This window comes from Cryptomeria japonica, chromosome 3 (assembly GCF_030272615.1).
Source record: "Cryptomeria japonica chromosome 3, Sugi_1.0, whole genome shotgun sequence".
Lineage (NCBI taxonomy): Eukaryota > Viridiplantae > Streptophyta > Pinopsida > Cupressales > Cupressaceae > Cryptomeria > Cryptomeria japonica.
In genome coordinates this window covers 939,309,141-939,332,061 of record NC_081407.1, presented here as the reverse complement: position 1 = coordinate 939,332,061, position 22,921 = coordinate 939,309,141, and the positions used below count along the sequence as shown (strand labels likewise).

General features: G+C 36.4%; 1 protein-coding gene across 2 annotated transcripts in view; it reads left to right on the top strand.

Moving 5' to 3' along the window:
* Positions 1–22,098, top strand: part of LOC131072942 (probable E3 ubiquitin ligase SUD1) — a 59,157-nt gene extending 37,059 nt beyond the window's left edge. Inside the window, exons 2-9 of one of the 2 annotated variants that reach the window (XM_058009247.2) lie at positions 16,418–17,125; positions 17,390–18,148; positions 18,305–18,528; positions 18,641–19,009; positions 20,652–20,809; positions 20,929–21,092; positions 21,165–21,311; positions 21,438–22,098. In XM_058009247.2, coding sequence (XP_057865230.1) covers positions 16,418–17,125; positions 17,390–18,148; positions 18,305–18,528; positions 18,641–19,009; positions 20,652–20,809; positions 20,929–21,092; positions 21,165–21,311; positions 21,438–22,004 — 3,096 coding nt within the window. In that variant the 3' untranslated portion in view covers positions 22,005–22,098. The remainder of the gene's footprint in view (positions 1–16,417; positions 17,126–17,389; positions 18,149–18,304; positions 18,529–18,640; positions 19,010–20,651; positions 20,810–20,928; positions 21,093–21,164; positions 21,312–21,437) is intronic. The other variant, XM_058009248.2, reaches the window with a different exon arrangement.
* Positions 22,099–22,921: the final 823 nt, after the last annotated feature.

Below are 22,921 nucleotides of genomic sequence, written 5' to 3'. Positions count from 1 at the left end.
AATTTAAAATCTGAAACCAAAACCTGCACAATAGAAAATATTAGAGAAAGAACTTCTCCTATCAAGAATGCCTCTAAGAAGGTGAACTCCATAGAATGGTAACCTTCATCAATGACAACTTAAAACAAGGATTATAAACCTGCTCTGATACCATGAAAGGAAATACAAGAGCAAGGAAATAATAATAAAATCCAAGTAAGTTTATTGATAAAGTAAATGTTACCAAGAGAAATGCAAAAAACCTTGGAGCAATCACCCAAATGTGAAGGAGGAGGCACAAGAACTTTTGAAAGGGGAAAAGCAAAGAAAAACCCCTTGTGATATTATGAATGAGGCAATGCCTAAAATGAGAGAGAGAGAGAGAAAGAAAAAGAAGCTCTTTACAATAATTTCATTAAGAAGAAATGAGAGAGGAGACATCTCTTAAATAGAGATGAGGAGAGGAGTTACAAAGTAACTCCCAAATCTATGAATGCCACCATTCATAAAATGTGTGTGCCATGTGTCCACATCCTCTTATGGAGGAAATCTAATATTCCTTAATAAAAGAAAATAAAAGAAATGACTTGTCCTCACACATGTACTAGAGGACAAATTACATGTAGAAATTCCAAAGGAATATCCTAAACTAAATACAAATAAACCTAAGCCAAGTAAAGATTAAATATTCTAACATTCACAATCTCAGTTTGGCCATTTGTTTGTGGGCAATATCTAGTGCTGGGTGTGAGCTCAGTTCCTACCAAAAGAAAGAGTTCTTTCCAAAACAAACTTAAGAAATGACTATCTCTGTCTTCTATGATGCCCTTGGGTAGCCCATGGAGCTTCAACACTTCTTTAAAGAACAGATCAGCAACTTGTGGTGCCTTACTTAATGTGCATACTTAATGAGTCTGCCCACCACAGCATGTATGCAGTCCTTACCTTGGACTTCAAGAAATCTAGTGATGAAATTCATTGAAACATTTTCCCACTTCTATTTAGGGATAGGTAAGGGTTGCAGCAGTACCAGCTAGGAATGTTTGCTTTGTTTTAAGGCTTTGACAAATGATACATTGTTATCCTTGAGTCCCTTCCATGTGAATTTTTACCCAATTTGTTTACAGGTCATGAAATACCTAATGTGATGCACCAAAGGAGTATCATGAACTGCTCTCAACATCTTTCCTTTCATTCTTGATTTCGACAAGTAGTAGATTCTTCCCTTGTAGAGAATGAGTTCATCACACAATGTATATCAGTCATCTAGTAGCTTCCCTTCCAACACATCAGCTGCAAATTCATTCTTAGCATATTCTATTATGATTTTTGCCCTCCAATTAGTAGAGACACAAGACATTGAAAATATTCCAATAATGCATCAGAACAACATTTTTCTTCCCTTTTAACATTTTCAATGTCAAAGTCACATGCTTGAAGTTTTCTTGCCCACATTTGCTGCCACTTGTTCAAATTAGTTTGTTTAAGGAATCTTGAGGCTATTGTGATCAGTCTTGACCACAAATCAACCATCCATCAAGTATTGCCTGAATTTGATCAATGTGTGCATAACAACCAACATTTCCTTGTCATACATGGAGAATCACCTTTTCACCTCTATGCATTTTCAACTCTTGAAGGCAATTGGGTGCTTGTTTTGCATAAGCACTGCTCCGATACCTTCTCCCGATACATCATATTTAAATACAAAAAGGGAGGGAGAAATTAGGAATAGCTAAAATGGGACATGAGCTCACTACTTCCTTCAATTTGTCAAATGCTCGAGGTGTAATCTCATTCCAAGTGAAAGCTTGATTTTTTGTTAGATTAGTTAAGGGGACAATGAGTTGAGAGTATCCCTTAACAAATCTTCTGTTGTAGCTGTAAAGGCAAAGAATCCTTGTAGCTATGTCACAGGCTTTGGGGGAGGTTAATCCAGAATCACTGTGATCTTCTCTATATCCACCTGCACTCCATTTGCATTAATAATGTGCCCCAAATATAGAATATCTGTCATGGTGAACTTGCATTTTGACTCCTTTGCAAAAAGAGTTTGTGCTTCTAAAATTTCTAACACCTCTCTACTATGCGGTAAGTGCTCCTCCCACGTCTTGCTATAGATAAGAATGCCATTAAAACAAGGATGGACCTTCTCAGTTGCTTGCTGAAAATTTGGTTCATGCATGATCAGCAGGTTCGTGGGGCATTTGTCAAACCGAATGACATGCCCAAAAATTCATGGTGCTTGAGTGGGGCATTGAAAAGCTGCGTGGGATGTTGTTGAAGATTTTATTATGCTTTTCCAAGATATCTTGTACGTCAGCTTGATATGCTTTCTTTGCTGGAAAATTGTCATTAATGTCAAAGGAGATTGTTAGATTGTTGTGATTGATATCAAAGACATATGAACGAAATTGAATGAAGGCCAAAGGCCACTAATTGCTATTCAAGGGTAAATCACTAATAAATCTTGAAAGTTGTTTATGCTGGCCAACTTCTATGACTAAGATGTCTCCTTAGACTAATAAAAATAGTGGCCGATCTCTCTGTGTTAGTGTTCAAAATAGAGGATATAAATTCTGTTTATAAGTGTTAATTACATATGCTGAAAGGGGATGACCTCACCTTAATCAAGGCTGTGACAAACTTCATCTAATCCATCTAAGTCATGCTGGCTGACCTCCACAATAAGTGCTCAAGCATTGGAAATTAAGGTTGCCACCTTTAAGGAAATGGAAATAAATTAAATTTAGAGGCTGACCCTTTTCAAGCAATCGCCATCTTTGGGACAAGTTGTTCCTCTTTGGAAGAGGTGTGAAGAGATATAAAAAAGATGGAATGTGAGTTAAAAAACATAAGGAACAAAATGAGATATCATTCGTTATAAAGCAGATTAACAAGCAGAAAATCTGAGTAGATATATATAAGAAAGGTGAAAGCAGATTTGAGAATGAGTGAGTAATAAAAAGATTATCATTCAGCAGAGCAGAACTATTAAGCAGATCTAATAAAGACAGCAGATTATTGTGGAGCAGAATAATTGTATTATTATTTCAGAGCAGAGCAGATTTAGTTGCAACCAGATTCTATCATAGAAAATAATGCAACAAATGTAGATCATTCAGATTTAAATCAGATCAAGAGAGCGGAAGTGTATGTGAATTCATGCAATGATAATTACCTCAATTTGAGGAGAACAAGAGCAGAAATATTGAAAGGGTATTTTAGTATGTATATGATACATCTTATATAAGCATATGCGTAAAGTAAGGATTATACGTGCATCATCCAAGAGCAGATTTAACAAGAAGCATATGCAGATTTGAAGAGAAAGCTATATGTAGACAATTGCATCAAGATTGTCAACAAGAAGATCGTTATATTGGTGGATCAATAGATCATCATTAATTGAAGAAGGTATATTCAAGAAGGCATTGTAAGTAAGAATATCTTTAGAAGAACAATTATTTGTTTGGAGGTTGGTGCCTCTCATATCTAAGAGATTGGTGTCTCTTGTTTAGTTGGTGCTCAGTTGCGAGAATTGGTGTCTCTAGTGGGTTGGTGTCTACAAAATTTGTAAGACAAGTTTATATAAGCAATATTTTGCCATGGTTTTCACCTGTAAGGGTTTCCACGTAAATTGTTTGTTCTTCTTGTTATTGATAATGTGCAATTGATGTTATTGTGATTGTTAAGTTGAAAAAGTAAAATATTGTATTGTACTGATTCACTCCCCTTCTCAATATAATTGTGTGCTCATCATTCTTACCTTCAAAGGAGTTTGTTACATCACCAAGCATTGAATTGGCCATGTTGCTTGCTCATGATGAAACATTCTCACTCCAGGCTGTTTTGGATTGTGCATTGTATAGGCCTCTTCTTGAGCATTCACTAATTTACATGCTCACACATTCAAGATCCTCATATGGTGGCCTCTCATTCACTATGTTGGGTTGGAGTATTCTTTTGCCATCTTTACCGAGTAATCTTCCATTGTTTCTCATCTTCTCTAGCAACTTGGAGCTTATACCCTTGGTATGCCTTCCAAACTTGCTAGTAAAATTATTAGGTTAAAACCATTGAAGAAAACATGGACGCTTTCCTTGCATACCTCATTTTTTTGTTATTCTTGAGTGGGGAATGTCCTACTCTTCTTTGTAGTCTCATCTTTCTCTTCATGGAGCTTGAGTAGTTCATCCTTTGCTATCTCTTCTTGTTGCAGCTATTGAAGGATTCCATTTAGAAATTGAGATGTTCCTTCTCTTTTTTCAACTCTTGAATATTTTTCTCAAATGGTACACTTCTTCCCAAAGAGCTTTATTTTCTCTCACTATTAACTCATGGCTTTCTTGTATTTCTTCAGCTTTTTCTTTGTAGATTTTGTCTTTGTTGCCCCTTCACAACCTACACAACTTGATAATAATCTGCAAAAATGGTTATACACACAAATCCTATGTGTTAACAAAATTTTCACCACAAGTCTCAAAATTAGAAACTAGAGAGTCAAATAAGAAAATTATTTTACTATGCTGGACATTCAAATGGCACTGTCAATTGGGAGGAATTAAAGGCTCACAAAGAAATGAAGTGCTGAAATGAGAGAAGCAACATAAACACAAGATTCATATTTAGGGAAAACAATTAAGGGGTGAAAAGCCCAGTTGGGAGAGGAAATTTCTCTTTTACTAGAGTGTATTTCTTAAATGGACAAGTGCAAATATATTTCATTGCCTGTCAAGCCCTTCTACTTTGACTTTTTGGTTCCTAGAGATTCAATCTTTTATTTCTCCAATTTGATCCAATAGATGATTTTACCTTCCAAAAATTCTAGGCCAGGGTCAAAACCGGGTATGCAGATGCATCCTCTTTGGATGAACCTTTACTACAGGATACATGATGGATCAGTTAAAAGGTGAATTTCTGATCTGAATTAGGAATTTGCAATCACATTCAAACTCGTGTAACCAATGTTATGCACATATATGTGTATACTACTAAATAGTATTAGGTGCAATCTTTATCCATTAACACATGAAATATGTTATATCAGATTGATCAAATATGGTTTAGGTAGTGTTGATGTGTCTTTTATGCACATGCGAACACAAAATAAAATACCAAGGTTTCTTATCCTCTCTTGAACAAAGTTTCCCCGAATGCTGAAGATTTCGCCTAAGGATCAATTGAGGCAACTCCAAGGTTCTTGTATGTAGGGTCTCTATGTGTGGATAAGCTCTTGTGGTATGATGTGATTTTGCTGGAATCACAAGGGGACTTACATTTGATGACCTGAGCGTCTGATTACTTTGTATATCACTGGAACGTGGGTCTTTACTGATCTTTGATTTTTAAAAAAGGGAAAAAATGATAAGGGTTGGAGAGGAATCTAATTCTAACATGAAGAATGTAGGAGCAATGGATGACCTTTGATGAAACTCTAACTAAGTCTTGCTTTGACATGCTATGATCATCTCCACAAGGTTAGTGCGATCTTCTAAGGATAGCTTTATGATGTTCAGATCACCGCTACAAGCATAGACATCGTCAGGTTGATGCATATCAATGAAGAAGCGATAATTGAAGTTAAGCTTAAGTTGAATGATTCCAGTTGACTACGCAAGGCAAGTTTGCAATCAACAAACCGCTAGTAGTATGGATATACAAATTTCACCATTGATCATACAAATTTCTTCCATTCATCTAATAACATGAAATTAAATTTGAGAAGTATAGAGACCATGCAAATTGTTGAATCAACACATAGAATTCACCATTTCTTCAATGAAGTTTACATGTCTTTTGCAACAATGTCTTGACAACAATCTTTGCCTTCTCTTTCTACTCTACCCTAAAAACTAATTGCTCTTGAACTACCACTACTGACTATTGACTATCTCTAACTATTCACCCACTATTAACCTTTACAAATGAAGAGCCAGGGCTTTATATAGAGAGCCCTTTACAAATTGATGGCTCTGATTGACTTAGAATCAATGGCTAGGATTACAAGATAGAAACCCTAATTAGGGTTTGTTATAATAGACTTCCTTAGCCAATGAGAAAATTACATTCAATGTGTGGACCAATAGGAAGTAGGGGTAGGTACATTGAAGTTTGTGCCATCCTTGATAAATTAGGTACATTGAATCTGGACATGTTGCGGTGGACCAATCCGACTAGAGGAAAAGTGACTGGGATGCCACCTTGTCTGACATTTGTATCTTGGTTGATCCTCCTCTGTCCTTGATGCGATGAATGATGCACTCCTTGATTCTCTATGTGCTTGATGAGGCTTCCTTACTGTCAAGTTCTTCTTTCTCCGGTAGCATACCTCGCCTTGAAGTGTTGGTAAGGTAATTCTTCTCTGTCATCATGTGGGTCTTTTGTGTGGTAGAATGGAGTCTTTTGAGGATAGCCTGGAACTCGTCGAACACTTGTAGCCTTCCAACGCTTTAGAAGCATCTTGAGTCCTCCTCCATGCCTTTGGAACGTCCTTGATGATGATGGGCTTAGAATAGGTCGTCCTTGTCCTGGCCTGATTTTCTTCCATCTGCAAAACAAACCAAAAGGTGATTAAGGACACATAATATATTTATCTTAACATAGTATTTCTACCTTAAATCATTAACAAAAAGGGATCAAAATGGAATTTGCTTTAGGATCCTCCCTAGGGACAGGCCCTATAAGAATTTTGCTCTGGACCCTTTGGAAGGGTCAGGAGCGAAATTTGCTATTTTGCTCAATTTAGACCTCATTTCATCATTTCATAATCTTAGGCCTAGCCTTCAAACCTCTTCTCATCATAATCTCACAACTAGCCCTTTGCCTAGCTCAAGCAAGGTGAAAAATAGGAGTTTCAAAGGATTTCGCTCTGGAATCTTTGGAAGGGTCAGGAGCGAAATTCATGATTTGGTCTAAATTCCATCATTTCCTTACTCTAAATTTCCTCCCAAGACAAGCATACACTAGTCTTCTCTCCACCAAGGCCTAGGAATCCTTCTCTTGGCCTTCATCATGAGCAAATTAGGTGATTTTGGGTATTTTGCTCTGGACCCTTTGGAAGGGTCAGGAGCAAAATTCAAGATTTGCTTGTTTTCCTTCACCTAGATTCATTCTTCATACCTTGCTTTCCTTTGAATTTCAACTTTGGATCCCTCTCTCATGAAAGCAATATTTGTTTGACCCCTAAGAAGGCTTTAAAGGAGAAATTCGCTCCAAACCATGGTCAAGGACAAGACCTTTAGAGAGCTCTGGACCCTTTGGAAGGGTCAGGAGCGAAATTCAAGTTTTAGCTCAATTCCTTCATATTTGATGGTCACAAGCTATTCAAAGGTATGCTTAAGGACATCTTCAATCTTAATTCACCCCGATCCACACTTGGCTTGACACAAAATTGAGAGAAAAAGGAGATTTTGGGAATTTCGCTCTGGACCCTTTGGAAGGGTTAGGAGCGAAATTCAAGTTTTAGACTTGATTCTTCATTTCCTTAACTTCAATTCATCTTGCAAGGCAAAAATACATCACTTCACCTCCAACCACGCCATAGGAACCAATGTTTTGGCTTCACACAAGGAGAAAATAAGTGGTTTGAGGAATTTCACTCTGGACCCTTTGGAAGGGTCAGGAGCGAAATTCAAGATTTGCTTGTTTTCTCTTACTTAGCTCCATTCTTCTCACTTGGACTCTCATCTTTGGATCCCTCTCTCATGAAGGCAACACTTGTTTGACCTCAAAAAGGCTTGAAAGGAGAATTTCGCTAAAAACCATGGCCAAGGACAAGACCTATAGAGAATTTCGCTCTGGACCCTTTGGAAGGGTCAGGAGCGAAATTCAAGTCTTAGCTCAATTCCTTCACATTTGGTGGTCACAAGCTATTCAAAGGCATGCCTAGGGGTATCTCCAAGCTTAATTCACCCTGATCCACACTTGGCTTGACACAAAATTGAGAGAAAAAGGAGATTTTGGGAATTTCGCTTTGGACCCTTTGGAAGGGTCAGGAGTGAAATTCACATTCTAGGCTTGACTCTTCATCTCTTCAACTCCAATCTTCTTTGCAAGGCAAATATAAACCACTCCACTTGTATCCACGCCATAGGAACCAAGGTCTTGACCTCATCTAAGGAGAAAATAGTTGTTTTCAAGAATTTCGCTCTGGACCCTTTGGAAGGGTCAGGAGCGAAATTCATGATTTAGGACAAAATCCTTCACTCCTCCACTTCTAATCACTTCCTAAGGCAAAAAAATGTCAATCTACTTCCAAATATGCCCAAGGAACTAAGATGTTGGCCAAAACAAGGAAGGAAATGAGGTTTATGAAGAATTTCGCTTTGGACCCTTTGGAAGGGTCAGAGCGAAATTGACATTCTAGGTTGATTTCACACTTCTTTGATCCAATCCACCTTCAAACTTGATCACACTCACCTCTCCTTACCACCATCAAGTCTATTTGCCATCTACTTAGCTCAAAATCCTCACTTTTCAATGCCTTAGGCCAAATAGGGGGTCAAATTGAGGATTTCGCTTTGGACCCTTTGGAAGGTTTAGGAGCGAAATTCATATTTTGAGCCAATTTCTCACTTCCTTTCTCCTTCCCATGCCTTGGACATAACTTCTCAAGTCTCCTTCCATAATGATCAAGTGAATTTGCTCCTCAAGTTGGCATTTAGTTCAAGGTTTTGTGAAGAAATAGGGTCATACAAGAATTTCGCTCTGGACCCTTTGGAAGGGTCAAGAGCGAAATTCTCCCTTTGGCTCAAATCTTGACTTCATTTTCACATTTCTTCATCCAAACAAGTGAATTGCCTTCAATAATACCTGGGACATCAATTAGTTCATAGTTTTGATCAATGTAGAGTGTCCTATAGAGGAATTCGCTCTGGACCCTTTGGAAGGGTCAGGGGCGAAATTCCTATTCTAGACTCAATTCATCTTGGATTTGACTTGACTTTGCCTTAGACTCAACCCTTTGATGCATTTCCTTTCATAACTTTGCAAATTCACTCAACCACTCATTGACTTAGGTGAAATCTTAGGTCCTTCGTGAAATTTCGCTCTGGACCCTTTGGAAGGGTCAGGAGCGAAATTTCACATTTTAGCCTCTCCGTCAGGATTCATATATGGAATATAACATTTAATCTTATACTTTAAGTTATATTCCATATATATTGTCAGGATGTTTGAGAGTGGTTTGGGACATCCAAGAGTTATAATGCAAAAAGTTTTTGGAGGATTCTTCAATTTTCCAGACTTAGTCAAATTTCAGGATCAGGATGACATTCCAGACTTAGCCAAATTTCAGGACATTTGAAGATCAGGATGACATTCTAGACTTCTCAAGGTGAATTCACTCTGCCCTTGATGTAAGGGATGGGACCTAGGAGGACATTATGCATTCAACCAAGGTTTGATTTAGCAACTTGAAGTGCGACTAGATAGTACACAAAAAACACCCTAGGAATGATCTAAATAACCCCTAATCACTGAATTGACCTGACCTCTTGAGGAGACCCACTTGACTCAATCCCTTTTACTTAAGCAGAGCTTGCTATCTTAGTGATCTCTCTGGCAATACTCAAAATGCAAAGGCTAATAGACAAGAACCTCAAAGACCTAGAAAAACAAACCCCAAAAAGCAAAAAGGTAGGGGTCCCCATTTGCAATGGGGCGATGTGTGAATACGTCACAACGGGTAGAAAAGGGGTGAAGACCTTATCACGATGGAAGATTGCAATGATAGTGCAATTTGAACATTGGCATCTAGAGTTGGGCATGTGTTTGTCATTCCTTGGTCGGAAGGTTCACGTTTTTGCTTGGCAGGGGAAAACTTAGAAGTTTGTCGATAAATAAAAATCTTGAGCATATTTTTGATTAATTTTGAATTTTTAACAAATGCAATAATTTTTATTTTTATTTGCAAAAAGAATATAAAAATATAACAAATGGTGATATTAAACAAGACATTTAAACTATTTATGATCTTATTATCTTATAAAAAAAGAATCTACCAAAATATTGATATTTATAATTATAAATTTATATTCGCATTTAACAAATTTAGGTAAACATTTTCATACTAAATAAAGTTATAAATGTTAAACTCTAATATATAGTATAATGTGCTATTTTACAATGATAATCTTATAATAATCACAAACTTATGCACTCTTATTAGCACCCATTCTTATGTGAGTGTGCTGGCTGATCCTAGGTAGCATCCATCTCTTTCACATAATAATCTCTTTTGCATCTTAGGGTGGTGGGTTTAGCTATATGTAATTGGAAACCTTGTTCTCCATTGAACTCTAAGTTATTGGGCTAATGAAGGTACGGGTATTGGTTACAACGATATGACAATTCTTTTCTACTTAGGCATGGGTATAAGTTTGGCTATATATATGTATGCATTAAAATTCTCAAAATTATAAAATGAAAATATAAAAACAATGATACTCATAATTACCAATAAACAAAATATTTAAATAGCTCATATTCATAATTTACAAAAGTGAAAATACTCAAATTTATAATTCGATAATTTGTAAAATCAAAATGTTAGTACATAATTAAAATTACAATAAATATTTAGCTGTCTTCATGTTGCTCTTCATCAAAAGCATCAAAGTGTTTGTTCACTTTCATTTGGACCACAATCACTAGACTGTCACTCCCACTATTTGCGTTACGTGGAGAAGTTGCCTCATCTATAGAGACTTAGGCAAGTTGTGCAACCAGTAAGTTGGCACAATAGGAGTTTGATCCCAATTATTTGTCACCCCTTCATTGTATTCAGGTGTCTTATGTGACAGTAGGCAAGGGTTGGAGTGCATAAAGGCTAAATCCTTAGCTTTTCAGTTTTTCTGCATCTGATCGGTTGCGCTTAATTGAGTGGATGGAGTCTGTACTTCAATTCTGCTTAGCTGAAGACATTGCAACTTGTTGCATTTGCATACAACATTTAGTATTTATAATTAAAGAGCATAAATTATAAATTATAAAATTATATTTTATTAATATTTATAGCAACAATTGAAATATGAGAAAATTTTTAATGTACCCATTTTGAAATAGGATGTAATAATAAAATTAAAATATAACAGAATAAAAAATAAAATAAAATTAAAATAACAGAATAAAAATAAAAATAAAATTTAAAATATAACAGAATAAAATTAAAATAATGAAAATTTAGTTAAATTTAATGAATGGTCAAAAGGCATGAAATGAAAAGTTGTGACTCCCTCAAACATGAGATATAGAAGGGAGAAGAGAACTTCATTTGCATGGGGGATATGGAGAAAGGAAGAAAGAATGGAATATGTGAATCGAGGAAGTATTAAGGGAAGAGGAAAGGAATGGGAAGTAAATAGGAAAGTGACTCTTTCGAAAGGGTAGAAATTATGAAGGGTTGTACTCTTTCAAAGGGTGCTAGTTGTGAAAGGTTGCGACTCTTGCCAAAAGGCAGACATGATGAAGATGTGTGACCTCTCCCTCACGTTGGAAGATATAAAGAGGAGAAGGTTCCATTTGAGGAGGACATCTAAGAGAGAACAATTGGGAAATATATATTATTCTAAAAGGTAGCAATAAAGGGTGGTGACTCAATTGTTATGAAAGGTGGTGATTGTATCACCAATAAAGTATAAAGGAGAAATCATTACAAGCATTTAAAGGGCAATCCCAAAAGGGGACATTACAAAACTTAAAATAAAAAGATGCACGCTTGAGAGAGAATTTTTATTTCAAGAGTTTACAAGTAAACAAAACCTCAGCCATGTATGTAACACCATTCATGAGCATTTTTTTGTACTTGACCCGAAGAGTGGAAACATCATGATTCTTTGAAGATGTGAAGTGGTCAATCTCACTCAAGACAATATTTTTTATCTCTTCATATCTAGATATTCTTCTAAATGTAGTTTGGTAGACACTAGCAACCTCTTCATCTCTATATGGTGCCACCCTCCTTGGCAAATAAAGTATCTATTTGCTATAACACTTAGGGGACAAAACAAATGCTAGAAGATGCAAGGGTGTGGTCATCTTATTCCAATGATCAACAATGATCCTTTGCACTCGTTTGAAAAATCTTTTTGTTCGGTCACGCTTCTTGGCTTCTACTATGGTTTCTATTTTCTCAACCATGGGGTTGATGCTATCATAAATTTCATCCAAACATGGGTGATCTATATCATTATACTTAATTATGTTGATGATGGGCCCAGTGAAACTCGAGACATATTCCACATGAGCCACCACTCATCATTTAGAATCAAGGCTTTGACTTTTTGGGCTCTCTTTGTAGTTGATTGCCTTCATATGTTCTAAATACTGTTGATGACCATAGCACGCAATGCATCTTGCATTCTCACAAGTCATCTTAAGCCAATTATGTGATGCAAATTGAGTGCCGACAACCTAACATGGTGTAAGAAAATACAAATTAAAATATTAAAAGGTAGATGGCATGTCACATATCAAGTTTCAACAATTAAAAATTCAAAAATATATATTAAGGAAAATTTAAATTACCTTGAAATTCATGTTGGACAAGGTCTTGAAGATGCCTCGTGAGTCCGTGACATATGATGATTAGTCACAAACACTTGAATCTTCTCAACCTCCGTGTAGATTTTTTTGACCCACTTAATTGTTGTGGCATTCTTTTGTAGTATAAATTTGAGTGAGTGGACAACACATGGTGTCAAAAGATGTAGCATATGTACCTTCCACTATAGAACCAATTGCCCTACAATTTTTAGCATTGTCTATTATGACTTGGATAACATTTTCAAATCCTACCATTTCAATGGAGTCTATGAGGATATTTGCAATGAAAGTTGCATCCTTCACTTCCTTTTTACAATTCATTGCCTTAAAAAACATGGCGCCTTTAGGGGACACTACAATGACATTGATTAGTGGTTTAATTTTTGCAAACTTTCCTCCTTCAAAAATGACACATAACTATTTCAGACCGTGTATCCTTGATTGTTTTGAATGATGCTTCCATTGAAGCTTTCTCCTTTGCCAATGAGGTGGTTCACACCATTTCATAACCAAAACTAAAATAATTAGAAGGTGCATTGGCAATGGGTGTCACCATATCTTGCCAATATGGTGATCTGATGAGTTTGAAAGGAAGTCCATTGCCATAAATGCAATGAACAATACTCTCATTTGCAACTTTCCTTGCTTCATTCTTGACGGCCTTTTTCAATGCACTTCTTGGACACAAAACATTCTCCTAATAGGAAGATTTTGGCAATGTCATGAAAGGATGTGGGTCAGTTGGTTGTAATAAGCCACTAGGAGGTTTTTGCAAGTTTTCCTTGGCAGGAGGATGTGCTCTTTTCTTTGATCTACAACTTACCATGTCGGCATGCTCTTGTGCTCTTTTCTTTGGTCGACAACTTACCATGTCAGCATGCTCTTTGGCCATTATTTGTTGCTTTGGTAATCCATTTTGGCCTTGGACAAATTTTTTATTCCCATGCAAGGAATAGCACAAAAGTGAGTTTTCACTTGAAAGTATGATCTCGTATGCTCAGTTTTATATTGGCTACAATGCGAATGATAATCCGCACCGCCAAGAAGTTGTTCAATCATTGTTATATGTTGCCAAAGAGGCGACGTTGCATCAAATTTAAATAAACTCTTTGCACCAAGGGCAACTAAACTAGAGCTACCAGCCATTTTTTATGAACTTAGAACAAAGAAAAAACATTACAAATTAACACCCTACAACTTTAAAAAAGTTTGACTTTATAACCCCTCTTATTATGCATAAAAAAGTTCAAAATAATTTCAAAATTTACCAAACAAAAAAAAACTTGAAATCTTAAAAAAAAATTATTAAAATTTTGAAAAAAATGAAAGATTCACTCATGTTTGATGGTTAAATCTTCTTCGTGCAGCTATTTCTCCCCTATTGGTGTAGGTTTAACTCTATTGTATCCTTCACATTTGAAAAAACAAATGAAGCAACCTTCAAAACCCAACAATGGCAGCTTGAAGAAATAAATGCAGTTTTGGTCTTTCATGTTTGTGAAACGGGTTCATGAAAGTGTTATGCCCTCATTTAGGGCAAAATTGTGCTTTTGTGGTGTTTTTATTTTTATTTTAAGAAATTGTTTTTTTCCCTTTTAATGGGCTTAGGGACTGTGTGTCCCCTTAGTTTCATCTGGGGAGCATCCTGGGTGAACCTGGGGACGAATCAGACCAGGAACCATACCAGTATTGGGGGGTTCATGGGGAACTTGATAACATAGCATTGGGCCAATCCATAGGTGGGATCATGGTGACTTACACAACAGAATTGGCACTGCTGCAGGGAAGCATGGAATGAGAAGTGGACTGCAGTGATGGTGTACAGCAAAAACCAGTGAACAGAAAAAAACCTAAATTTTTTTGCTGTTGCTAGTATGGACAAATTTAATGGGTGATCTAAAGTGATTTTTTAAAGACTGAAATTAAGTTTGCCAAAATTTTGGATTCTTCCATATTAATTGGCAAGCTCTGGTGACTCAGTGTAAATTTATGATCGTACCTGAAAGTGTATGGATAAAATTATCCGTGAATGAGAAAAATACTCTGACATGCTTTAATTTTATTGTGAACTGTTTTTAGATACTTAAAATTTTAATACTTTAGATTTGGATGTTGTAAGAACTTTAGCTTTGAATATTTATGAGATTAGATTTGGGCAAATGACCTGCAACAGATTAAGGTTTTCTTTTCAGAGTGTTACTTTCCACAATCTTCTGGTTGTTTAACATATGCCGTTTAGTTGAACTTAATTTGAAAAATGGAAGCATATTTAACATGGTCTAGCATCCATAACTAAGGGCTGAAAAAGTCTGGAAAGGGGATGGTGTAAAGGTGATTAACTTACATTAGACTTGAATGCTAGTACATTTGTGGGTGAAACATTTTAGTTATTTTTATTAATTCTATCTGCAGAATTCTAACCCCTTCAAATTAGTGTAAAATAAGAGAAAGTAACATCGTATGCATTACTGGTGACATTTACAACTCTAATTAACTAACGAATAAAAGAAAAAGAAGACTTACTGATTGCAGGGAAGATCATTTTGCAGAACTTGAGAAAAGAGACATATCTTATCTTTGCTCCCCACTAATTCCAGAATCTTTTCTTTTCTTTGATAAAAAAATTCAAAGGCGTAGAAGCTTGCAATTTATTTACAAAGACTGCATAACCCAGGATGACAACATTGATTATTGATTCGCCTAATCATATTTTCTGTAATTTTATTTTTTTGATTTATGAATGCGGGTTATCATTGTTCTATGCATTCTATTGTGCACTAGTCACACCATTCCAACTGCCTTTGTTGTTTTTCTTCTGCCATTCTGCATTGTTCCATCTTCTAATTTAATGAGTACTATGTTTTCCATGTCCTTCTTATGTTGGTGTATCTGTTTTTCATTTGTCTATTTAGTGAGCCGATTTCTGCTTTTTATGCAAGGACATTCACTGTCAGCTATTGGTTCAGAGCTACCCTCCAACACCAGTGTCCTCCAGTGCATCGTATCCCGTCTTCTTTATTGCTTCATTGATGTTTTCATTTGATTCCTAGCAATCCACATACTGCTGCTTTTTCCCTTTACAGGCTAATTACTGAGGTGATAGTTCAAATCTAAAATGAAATTTAAGAATATAAATTTAAATGTTAGTCTTAGCATTCTTAAAAAGAGCCAGAAAAAAGGATACGTATTCTGAAAGAAAGCAACAATCTTTCATCATTGTATGATAAACGGAGTAGAATTTAAATTTTTTTACTTTTGAAATGGTCCCGCTCCTGAAAAGTATTGAAACTACCTTTTAGTATGTGATTCAATAAATCATATCATGTTGTTTTATTCTAATCAAGATTTGTAAATAATTTAAAATTTAATGAATGTTATGATTTGACCTTTGAAATGCCCTCAATTCTCAATGCTAAAAGAAAGAATACATAGAAACAATTGAAAAATATAGAGAGCCACAAAAAACCTTGAGCAGGATTTATCCAATGTATACTTTTTGTGGGATTTCGACCTGTGTATATTTATGTTGTCTACAAGATGACCAATTTCCATGGGTAGTTATTTTACTTTAATGACCTTTCTTTCTTGTATATTTAACCAGTGCTTATTTTATAAATTTATATTAGGAGCTTATAAAGACATCTTGTTAGTTCTGTATTTGACCAGAGCAATATATTGGGCCTATTGCATTTCAGGGTGGTTTGGTCATGGCAGGTGTTGTTGACTGCATTGTTCTGTATCTGATTTACATTCATTTACATGATCCTTCTATTATACTTGTACAATATGACAGCTCTTGTTATTTTCTATCAAGTCATCTTTCTGTTATACTTTGTATTATATGACAGCTCTTGTTATTTTCTATCAAAGTCACTTTGTGTATTTTGGGCAGGTTTGCAAGCATGCCTTTTCTTTCTCTCCTGTCTATGCCGACAATGCCCCAGCAAGGTTACCTTTTACAGAGGTTTTAGTTGGGACAACAATGAAAGCATTGCGTGGCTTGCACTTTTTTTTCCGGCTTTCCTTTGTGCTTTCTGTATGGCTTCTGTTCATACCATTCATAACTTTCTGGATCTGGAGGCTTTCATTTGTGAGGAGCCTTATGGAGGCTCGGAAGCTGTTTATAAGTCGGATATCTTCTGATGGCTGGCTTCATATTTCTCCTGCTATACTCCTCACAGATTGTTTACATGGATTCCTTCTGTCTGCTGGAATTGTGTTTATATTTTTGGGTGCAACATCCATGCGGGAGTACTTCAGACATCTGCGGGAAATAGAAAGGCAGAATCCAGAGAGAGAGGATGATGGGATTAACAGGCAAAATGGAGAAAGAGCAGGAAGGCGGTTGCTCATACGAGATGTTGTGAATGGTGAGGGTGGTGGAGCAGGTCAGGAAAATGTTGGTGCAGTTCAAGTGATCAGAAGAAATGGGCAAAATGCAGCAGCTGCTAATTTAGAAATGCAAGCAGCACGTTTTGATGCAAATGTTGAGCAAATTTTTGATGGTGGAGACGATGCAGATGGTGTTGAGGATGTGCCATTTGATGAACTTGTGGGGATGCAAGGGCCTGTATTTCACTTGGTTGAAAATGCAGTAACAGTGAGTCCATTATCTTTCCAGTGTTACCTATTTTTACAGCTTACAAGAGCTATCATGCTTGCTTCCAAGCGGGTTTTGCTATTTCTGTTGTTTTCCGACAATTAGTTGTGTATGTTGTTAATATATTTCACATAATCTTCACCCTACATAAAATTTATTATAACGTACATAGTTGATTTGAATTTTTTGGAAGCAATGGCAATTTTGTTTTGGTAGGGTTGTACTTGATAGGTGAATAACTTTGTTATACTGATGTTCATACAGGTACTGGCAAGTAATACCATATTTCTTGGTGTTGTAGTTCTTGTACCTTTCCATCTAGGAAGAATGGTCCTGTCAATTGCATCCCAACTTGCAGTCACAACAAGTGGTGCATTGCTTACTGCTGGGATGTCAGAATCAGCTATGACTATGGCTATGGCTAATAGCAATGTAACAAAAGATCTCAAGTCACCTTCCAACATGTCTAATTCTTCTCTGGCCAAAGAGGGTCTTGCAGGGAACATTAATGCTACTGTGCTTCAGGGTGATCGTTCTTCAAATATTATTGCAAGTGGGGGTTCTGTGGATTTGTTGACAGAAGTCTTGCTTACGTCATTGCAACTTTCTGATGCTGCGACTCTTTCTATTGGTTACATGTCTATTTTCCTTCTCGTCTTTGGTTATCTTGGCTTAGTAGCTCTGATACGTTATAACAGGGGGGAGCCATTGACAGTGGGAAGGATCTATGGTATAGCATCAGTGGCCGAGGCTGCCCCTTCCCTTGCAAGGCAATTCCTGGCTGGAGTGAAATACTTCTTCACTATGGTGAAGGTTGCTTTTCTATTACTGGTGGAGATCGGTGTCTTCCCTCTATTATGTGGCTGGTGGCTGGATGTATGTACAATTAGCATGCTTGGAACAACATTGTCCCAGCGTGTGGGATTTTTCTGGGCTTCACCCATAACAAGTTCAGTATTTCACTGGCTTGTTGGGATTGTATATATGTTACAAATAAGTATCTTTGTCAGCCTTCTTCGAGAGGTATGCTCATACTTTATTAAATAGTTTTTGTTTCAGACGTGTCATTGACTTTTCTTTAATAGGTATGCACTTATAATAGGGAAAATATTCTGGTAATCTGTCTTCTGCATTGTCAACAAGATTGATAGCATGCCTGTGTGTTTTCTTAACTCACAGGTACTCCGACCTGGCGTCTTATACTTTCTTAGAGATCCTGCAGATCCAAATTATAATCCATTCCGAGATCTCATTGATGATCCTATACATAAACATGCACGGAGGGTTTTACTGTCTGTTGTGGTTTATGGAAGCTTGATTGTCTTGCTGGTATTTTTACCAGTCAAACTTGCAATGCATGTGGCACCTTCAATGTTTCCACTGGATACTTCGTATGTTAATATGTGAATGCCTTAAATCTCTTTTGCTTATCTTTATTATTTGGCTTTTAAGCCTTACCTAATTTTATTTTCTTTGTTCATATTTAATTTCTTATCTGGAAACTTTGAATTTCAGGGTGTCAGATCCGTTTACAGAGATTCCAGCAGACATACTTCTATTTTCTATTTGTATTCCATTTGCTATTGAGCACTTCAGACCACGAGCAACCTTTAAGACAATTCTTTTCCACTGGTTTTCTGCTGTTGGTTGGTTGCTTGGATTGTCTGATTTTCTTCTGCCAAACCCTGATGACAGGGATGGTCAAGCAAATGTAAATGGCAACCAAGGACAGCAATTAAGATTACAAGATGTTCAGCATCGTGTTGTTCAAGAACAAAACCAACATAGATTAGCACTTCCTGCAGCTGGGAATGTTGAGAGGGCAGTGCATGAGGGCATGGCTTCTGAAGAGAATGATGTAGATGACGATGAAGATACAGAAGAGTAAGCTTTTTAATATTTTTGAAAAACAGTATTATACTTTGTTGTTTAAAATATATGACTTGTAGATTTCTTTTTAGCAGTTAAGCCACTGCATGATTTTGTGGATAATCGTTTGTGTTGGAAGTTATATGCTGGAATAACTCCATCCATCCTGTGTTAGAGTAGCATTCCAGTCTCATTTTCTTTCAGGTTTGGTCTTATAAATTCAATGTTTGATGATGCTGTGTTTCTTATTAGCAAATTTCTGTCTCTGGTTGCACTACAAAAGACGCAAATATTCTTTGCATGCCATGAAACTACATGAAAGTATCAATGCATTGTTCTGAAAGATATTCCAAATGTATGTTTTACATGCCATATGATGGAAAAAGTATGTTCTACTGAGAAATTCTTTCTTTTTCTTGATTAGTGGGGAATAGAATCTAGATACTTTTTCTTTTCTTTTAGTGACCTATTCCTCATCTGCACCATAGCATTTTTAGGAAAAGTTGCTCTTATGAAATTCTTAACCCTGGGATAATGCAAGGTCGATTCAAACAGCCTGAGTTAGCCTTTCACGGAAGTAACATAAGGTGCAACCCTTGATCAGTCCAGAAACCTAATTAAAATAGGGGAGATGAGTCAGCTGATTTCAAATTGGTTGTGACGAGTGTTTATTTGAATCCTTAATTTCATTTCATGGGGTGGCTTTGTAGTTAAGTTGGCCTCTCTCCGCTGCCAGCTTCATCTTCCTGTATTGTATATAATTGTACAGTGTTCTTCAAGAAAACTCAGCTGCTGGCATGAGTTTTGGGCTGTACAAGAAGTTATTGGTTGGGCAAGGTTGTTCTTGAGTTTAATGCTGTCATTTTCTTCAAGCTTTTATAATGATTTCAAGCACTGTAATGGTTGCATGCTCAAATAGACACTACCTTTTAGAAGTTCCAGTGCTGATTGAGGTTGGTCTATAAAATTTGGCATGGAGATTGAAATCTATGCCGTTAAATGAATGGACCAGTAATGCATTGATAAGTGTTTGCAATCTTTGCCCTTGGTCAACCATTCTTAAAGTATTCTAATTTTCTTTGCTTGGTCACTTATTAATCAATGCCAAATGATGAGATCAAGATGTTAGAAGAACTCATGTATTTTATTGTTTTTAAATTTTATAATGATATATGATAACCTCAATGTTTGAATTTAATTTTTCAATGCATTTTCTATTGCTTGGTCACTTATTAATCAATGCCAAATGATGAGATCAAGATGTTAGAAGAACTCATGTATTTTATTGTTTTTAAATTTTATAATGATATATGATAACCTCAATGTTTGAATTTAATTTTTCAATGCATTTTCTAGTCACTAAAATGCATTTTTACATATTTATAAAATTATACTTGTCTCCACTGAAATTTCCCTGTCAGGGGACTCCATGCCTCAATCTTTACTCAACATGTTTTTCTCATGTGCACATATACAGCTGCTTTCTTAAGTGAAGGATTTGTTAATTGCATTGGCTTAAGCTGTGATATATTATACTGATGTTATCGTGGATTTTCTCATCCACATGCTAGACTTTGTTTTCTTTACTAGTTTACAATTGCTTATAATTAATAATATCAATATGTTTGATTTTTGTAATGTGCGTTTGTGACCATAGCTGTAAGTTTGCTATCCGCATTGTGCTGCTGCTGTTTGGGGCATGGTTAACCCTACTTTTCTTTAACTCGGCAATGATTGTGGTACCTATTTCTCTTGGGCGGGCTATGTTTTCTTCAATTCCACGACTTCCAATAACGCACGGCATAAAATGCAATGGTAAGATTCAAGTGTTGTATCAAGAAGTCTCTCTGGTGTATGATTGATATGGAGCTTGTTAATTTTCTCAGTTAATGTGTTTAATAAGTTTTTACCATTTTGCTGTATTGTATGTTCAGATCTATATGCGTTCAATATCGGATGTTATATTATATGGGCTGTGGCTGCTGGAGTTGGATATGCAGTAGACTATTTAAGGGCACACAGCTTCAAAGTTCTTTTGATGAACATGATAAAATGGTCTCTGATAGTTTTGAAAAGTTGCATTCTCCTATCACTATGGGTGGGTATTTTCTTTTTTCTTTGGTACATATATGAAGTATGCTATGTTATGTGTTGCTGACTATTTGTACAGATTGTTGTGATTCCTGTTTTTATTGGACTTCTGTTTGAGCTGCTGTTGGTAGTGCCCCTGAGAGTGCCAGTGGATGAAAGTCCTGTGTTTCTTCTCTACCAGGATTGGGCTTTGGGGCTTATATTCCTTAAGCTATGGACAAAATTGGTACTCTACTATCTTTCTCTTTATTTCTGCTTGATATCATGAAAGTGACATTAAAGTTAATTTAGCGGTTAGTCTAATGCCTTATTGGGGTTGTAACTATTTTTGTAAACTATGCTGTGTGAACAGGTATTGCTAGGTCAAATGGCTCCACTTGCAGATGAAAGTTGGCGAGTAAAATTTGAGCAAGTCAAAGCAGATGGGTTTTCTCGATTGCGTGGGCTATGGGTGCTTCGTGAGATTGTGGCACCAATACTCATAAAGCTTTTGACAGCACTCTCTTTGCCATATGTTTTTGCTCGTGGTGTATTTCCACTTTTTGGATACTCTCTAATTGTAAATTCTGCTGTTTATCGATTTGCTTGGTCTGGGTGCCTTATCTTGGGCTTATTGTGGTATTGGATGAGAAGATTTCAACAGTGGTTTATGGACCTCCATAATTCCATCCGTGATGATAGGTATCTTATAGGAAGAAGATTGCACAACTTTAGGGAAGAGAAACTCAGATCGCATGGAAGCAATGATAATTTTTCACAAGCTGCAAGAGACCCGTCAAGGGATGTGGCTGTAGAAGCTAATAGAGATGAGGCTCCAGAGAATGTTGAAAACAACCAGAGTTTAAGCTCTGGTTCATCAAGCACACACATGGAAACGACAAACTTAAGGCATAGAATATCAAGTGCAAGTTCTGATTAGTCACTTTCATGGCTCCCACTCTGATCTAGAGGTCATATAAATTATGTAATGCTACCAAGATCAACCTCATTAAAATTGCAAATTTTTATTTCTATGGATCAGCTTCCTGGAGCGGTATGCTTGATTTTGGCCAAATTGATGGCTCTGCTGAATGGTTGTTTTTATACTGATATTCTCATTGTGTATTTACTATCTGCTTCAATATATTATAGTTTCACACTTTTCTAAAACAATTTTTGATGTGGTATAATTTCGTATTTGCTATAAGAGTTTCCTGTATCATTATAGAATCATTGTATAGTATTATTCGAGTATTTAGGCACAACGCGTTATTTCTCCAGCCAAATCCTAGTTATGGATCACCTTCTTTCTGTGTGGTGTGGGCCACCTTATTTATGAAATGTACATTTTTACCATTAAATCACAACCCTGGGAATTCTTTGTGCACGAATACTACAATTGTATTTGACATGATAAAAAATTTGCAGCTAGAAGATAATGTGATTGGGAGGGGGGCAGACCTTTTTTATTTTGGATTGTGCTCGGATTCATTTGTTGAGCAAAATTTGTAGATATCTTTATCAAGAGAGTTTTAGAATTAGTTACTTCTTGGTTACTAAGAACTGTTGAAACCATGGATCGAGTAGGACTCGAACCTAAGGACTTGCATCCCACTGAGCTACTAATCCTAAACAGGTTCTGTTTTCCCTGGAGGGTGGCTTGACCTTGAACAAAAAATATTGTCACGCAACAATAAGCATAATTTGAAGAATTCTATTAAAATGGGGCAAGCAGAGATTTACCTATTCCCATCTATTGTAGTGTGATTTCATCTAGCGTTGTGATTTGCAATGTAAGCGATTGACCATGGAGACTCAGTTTTCTGTTCCCTCACTCACTGCACATTTAGCGTTGAC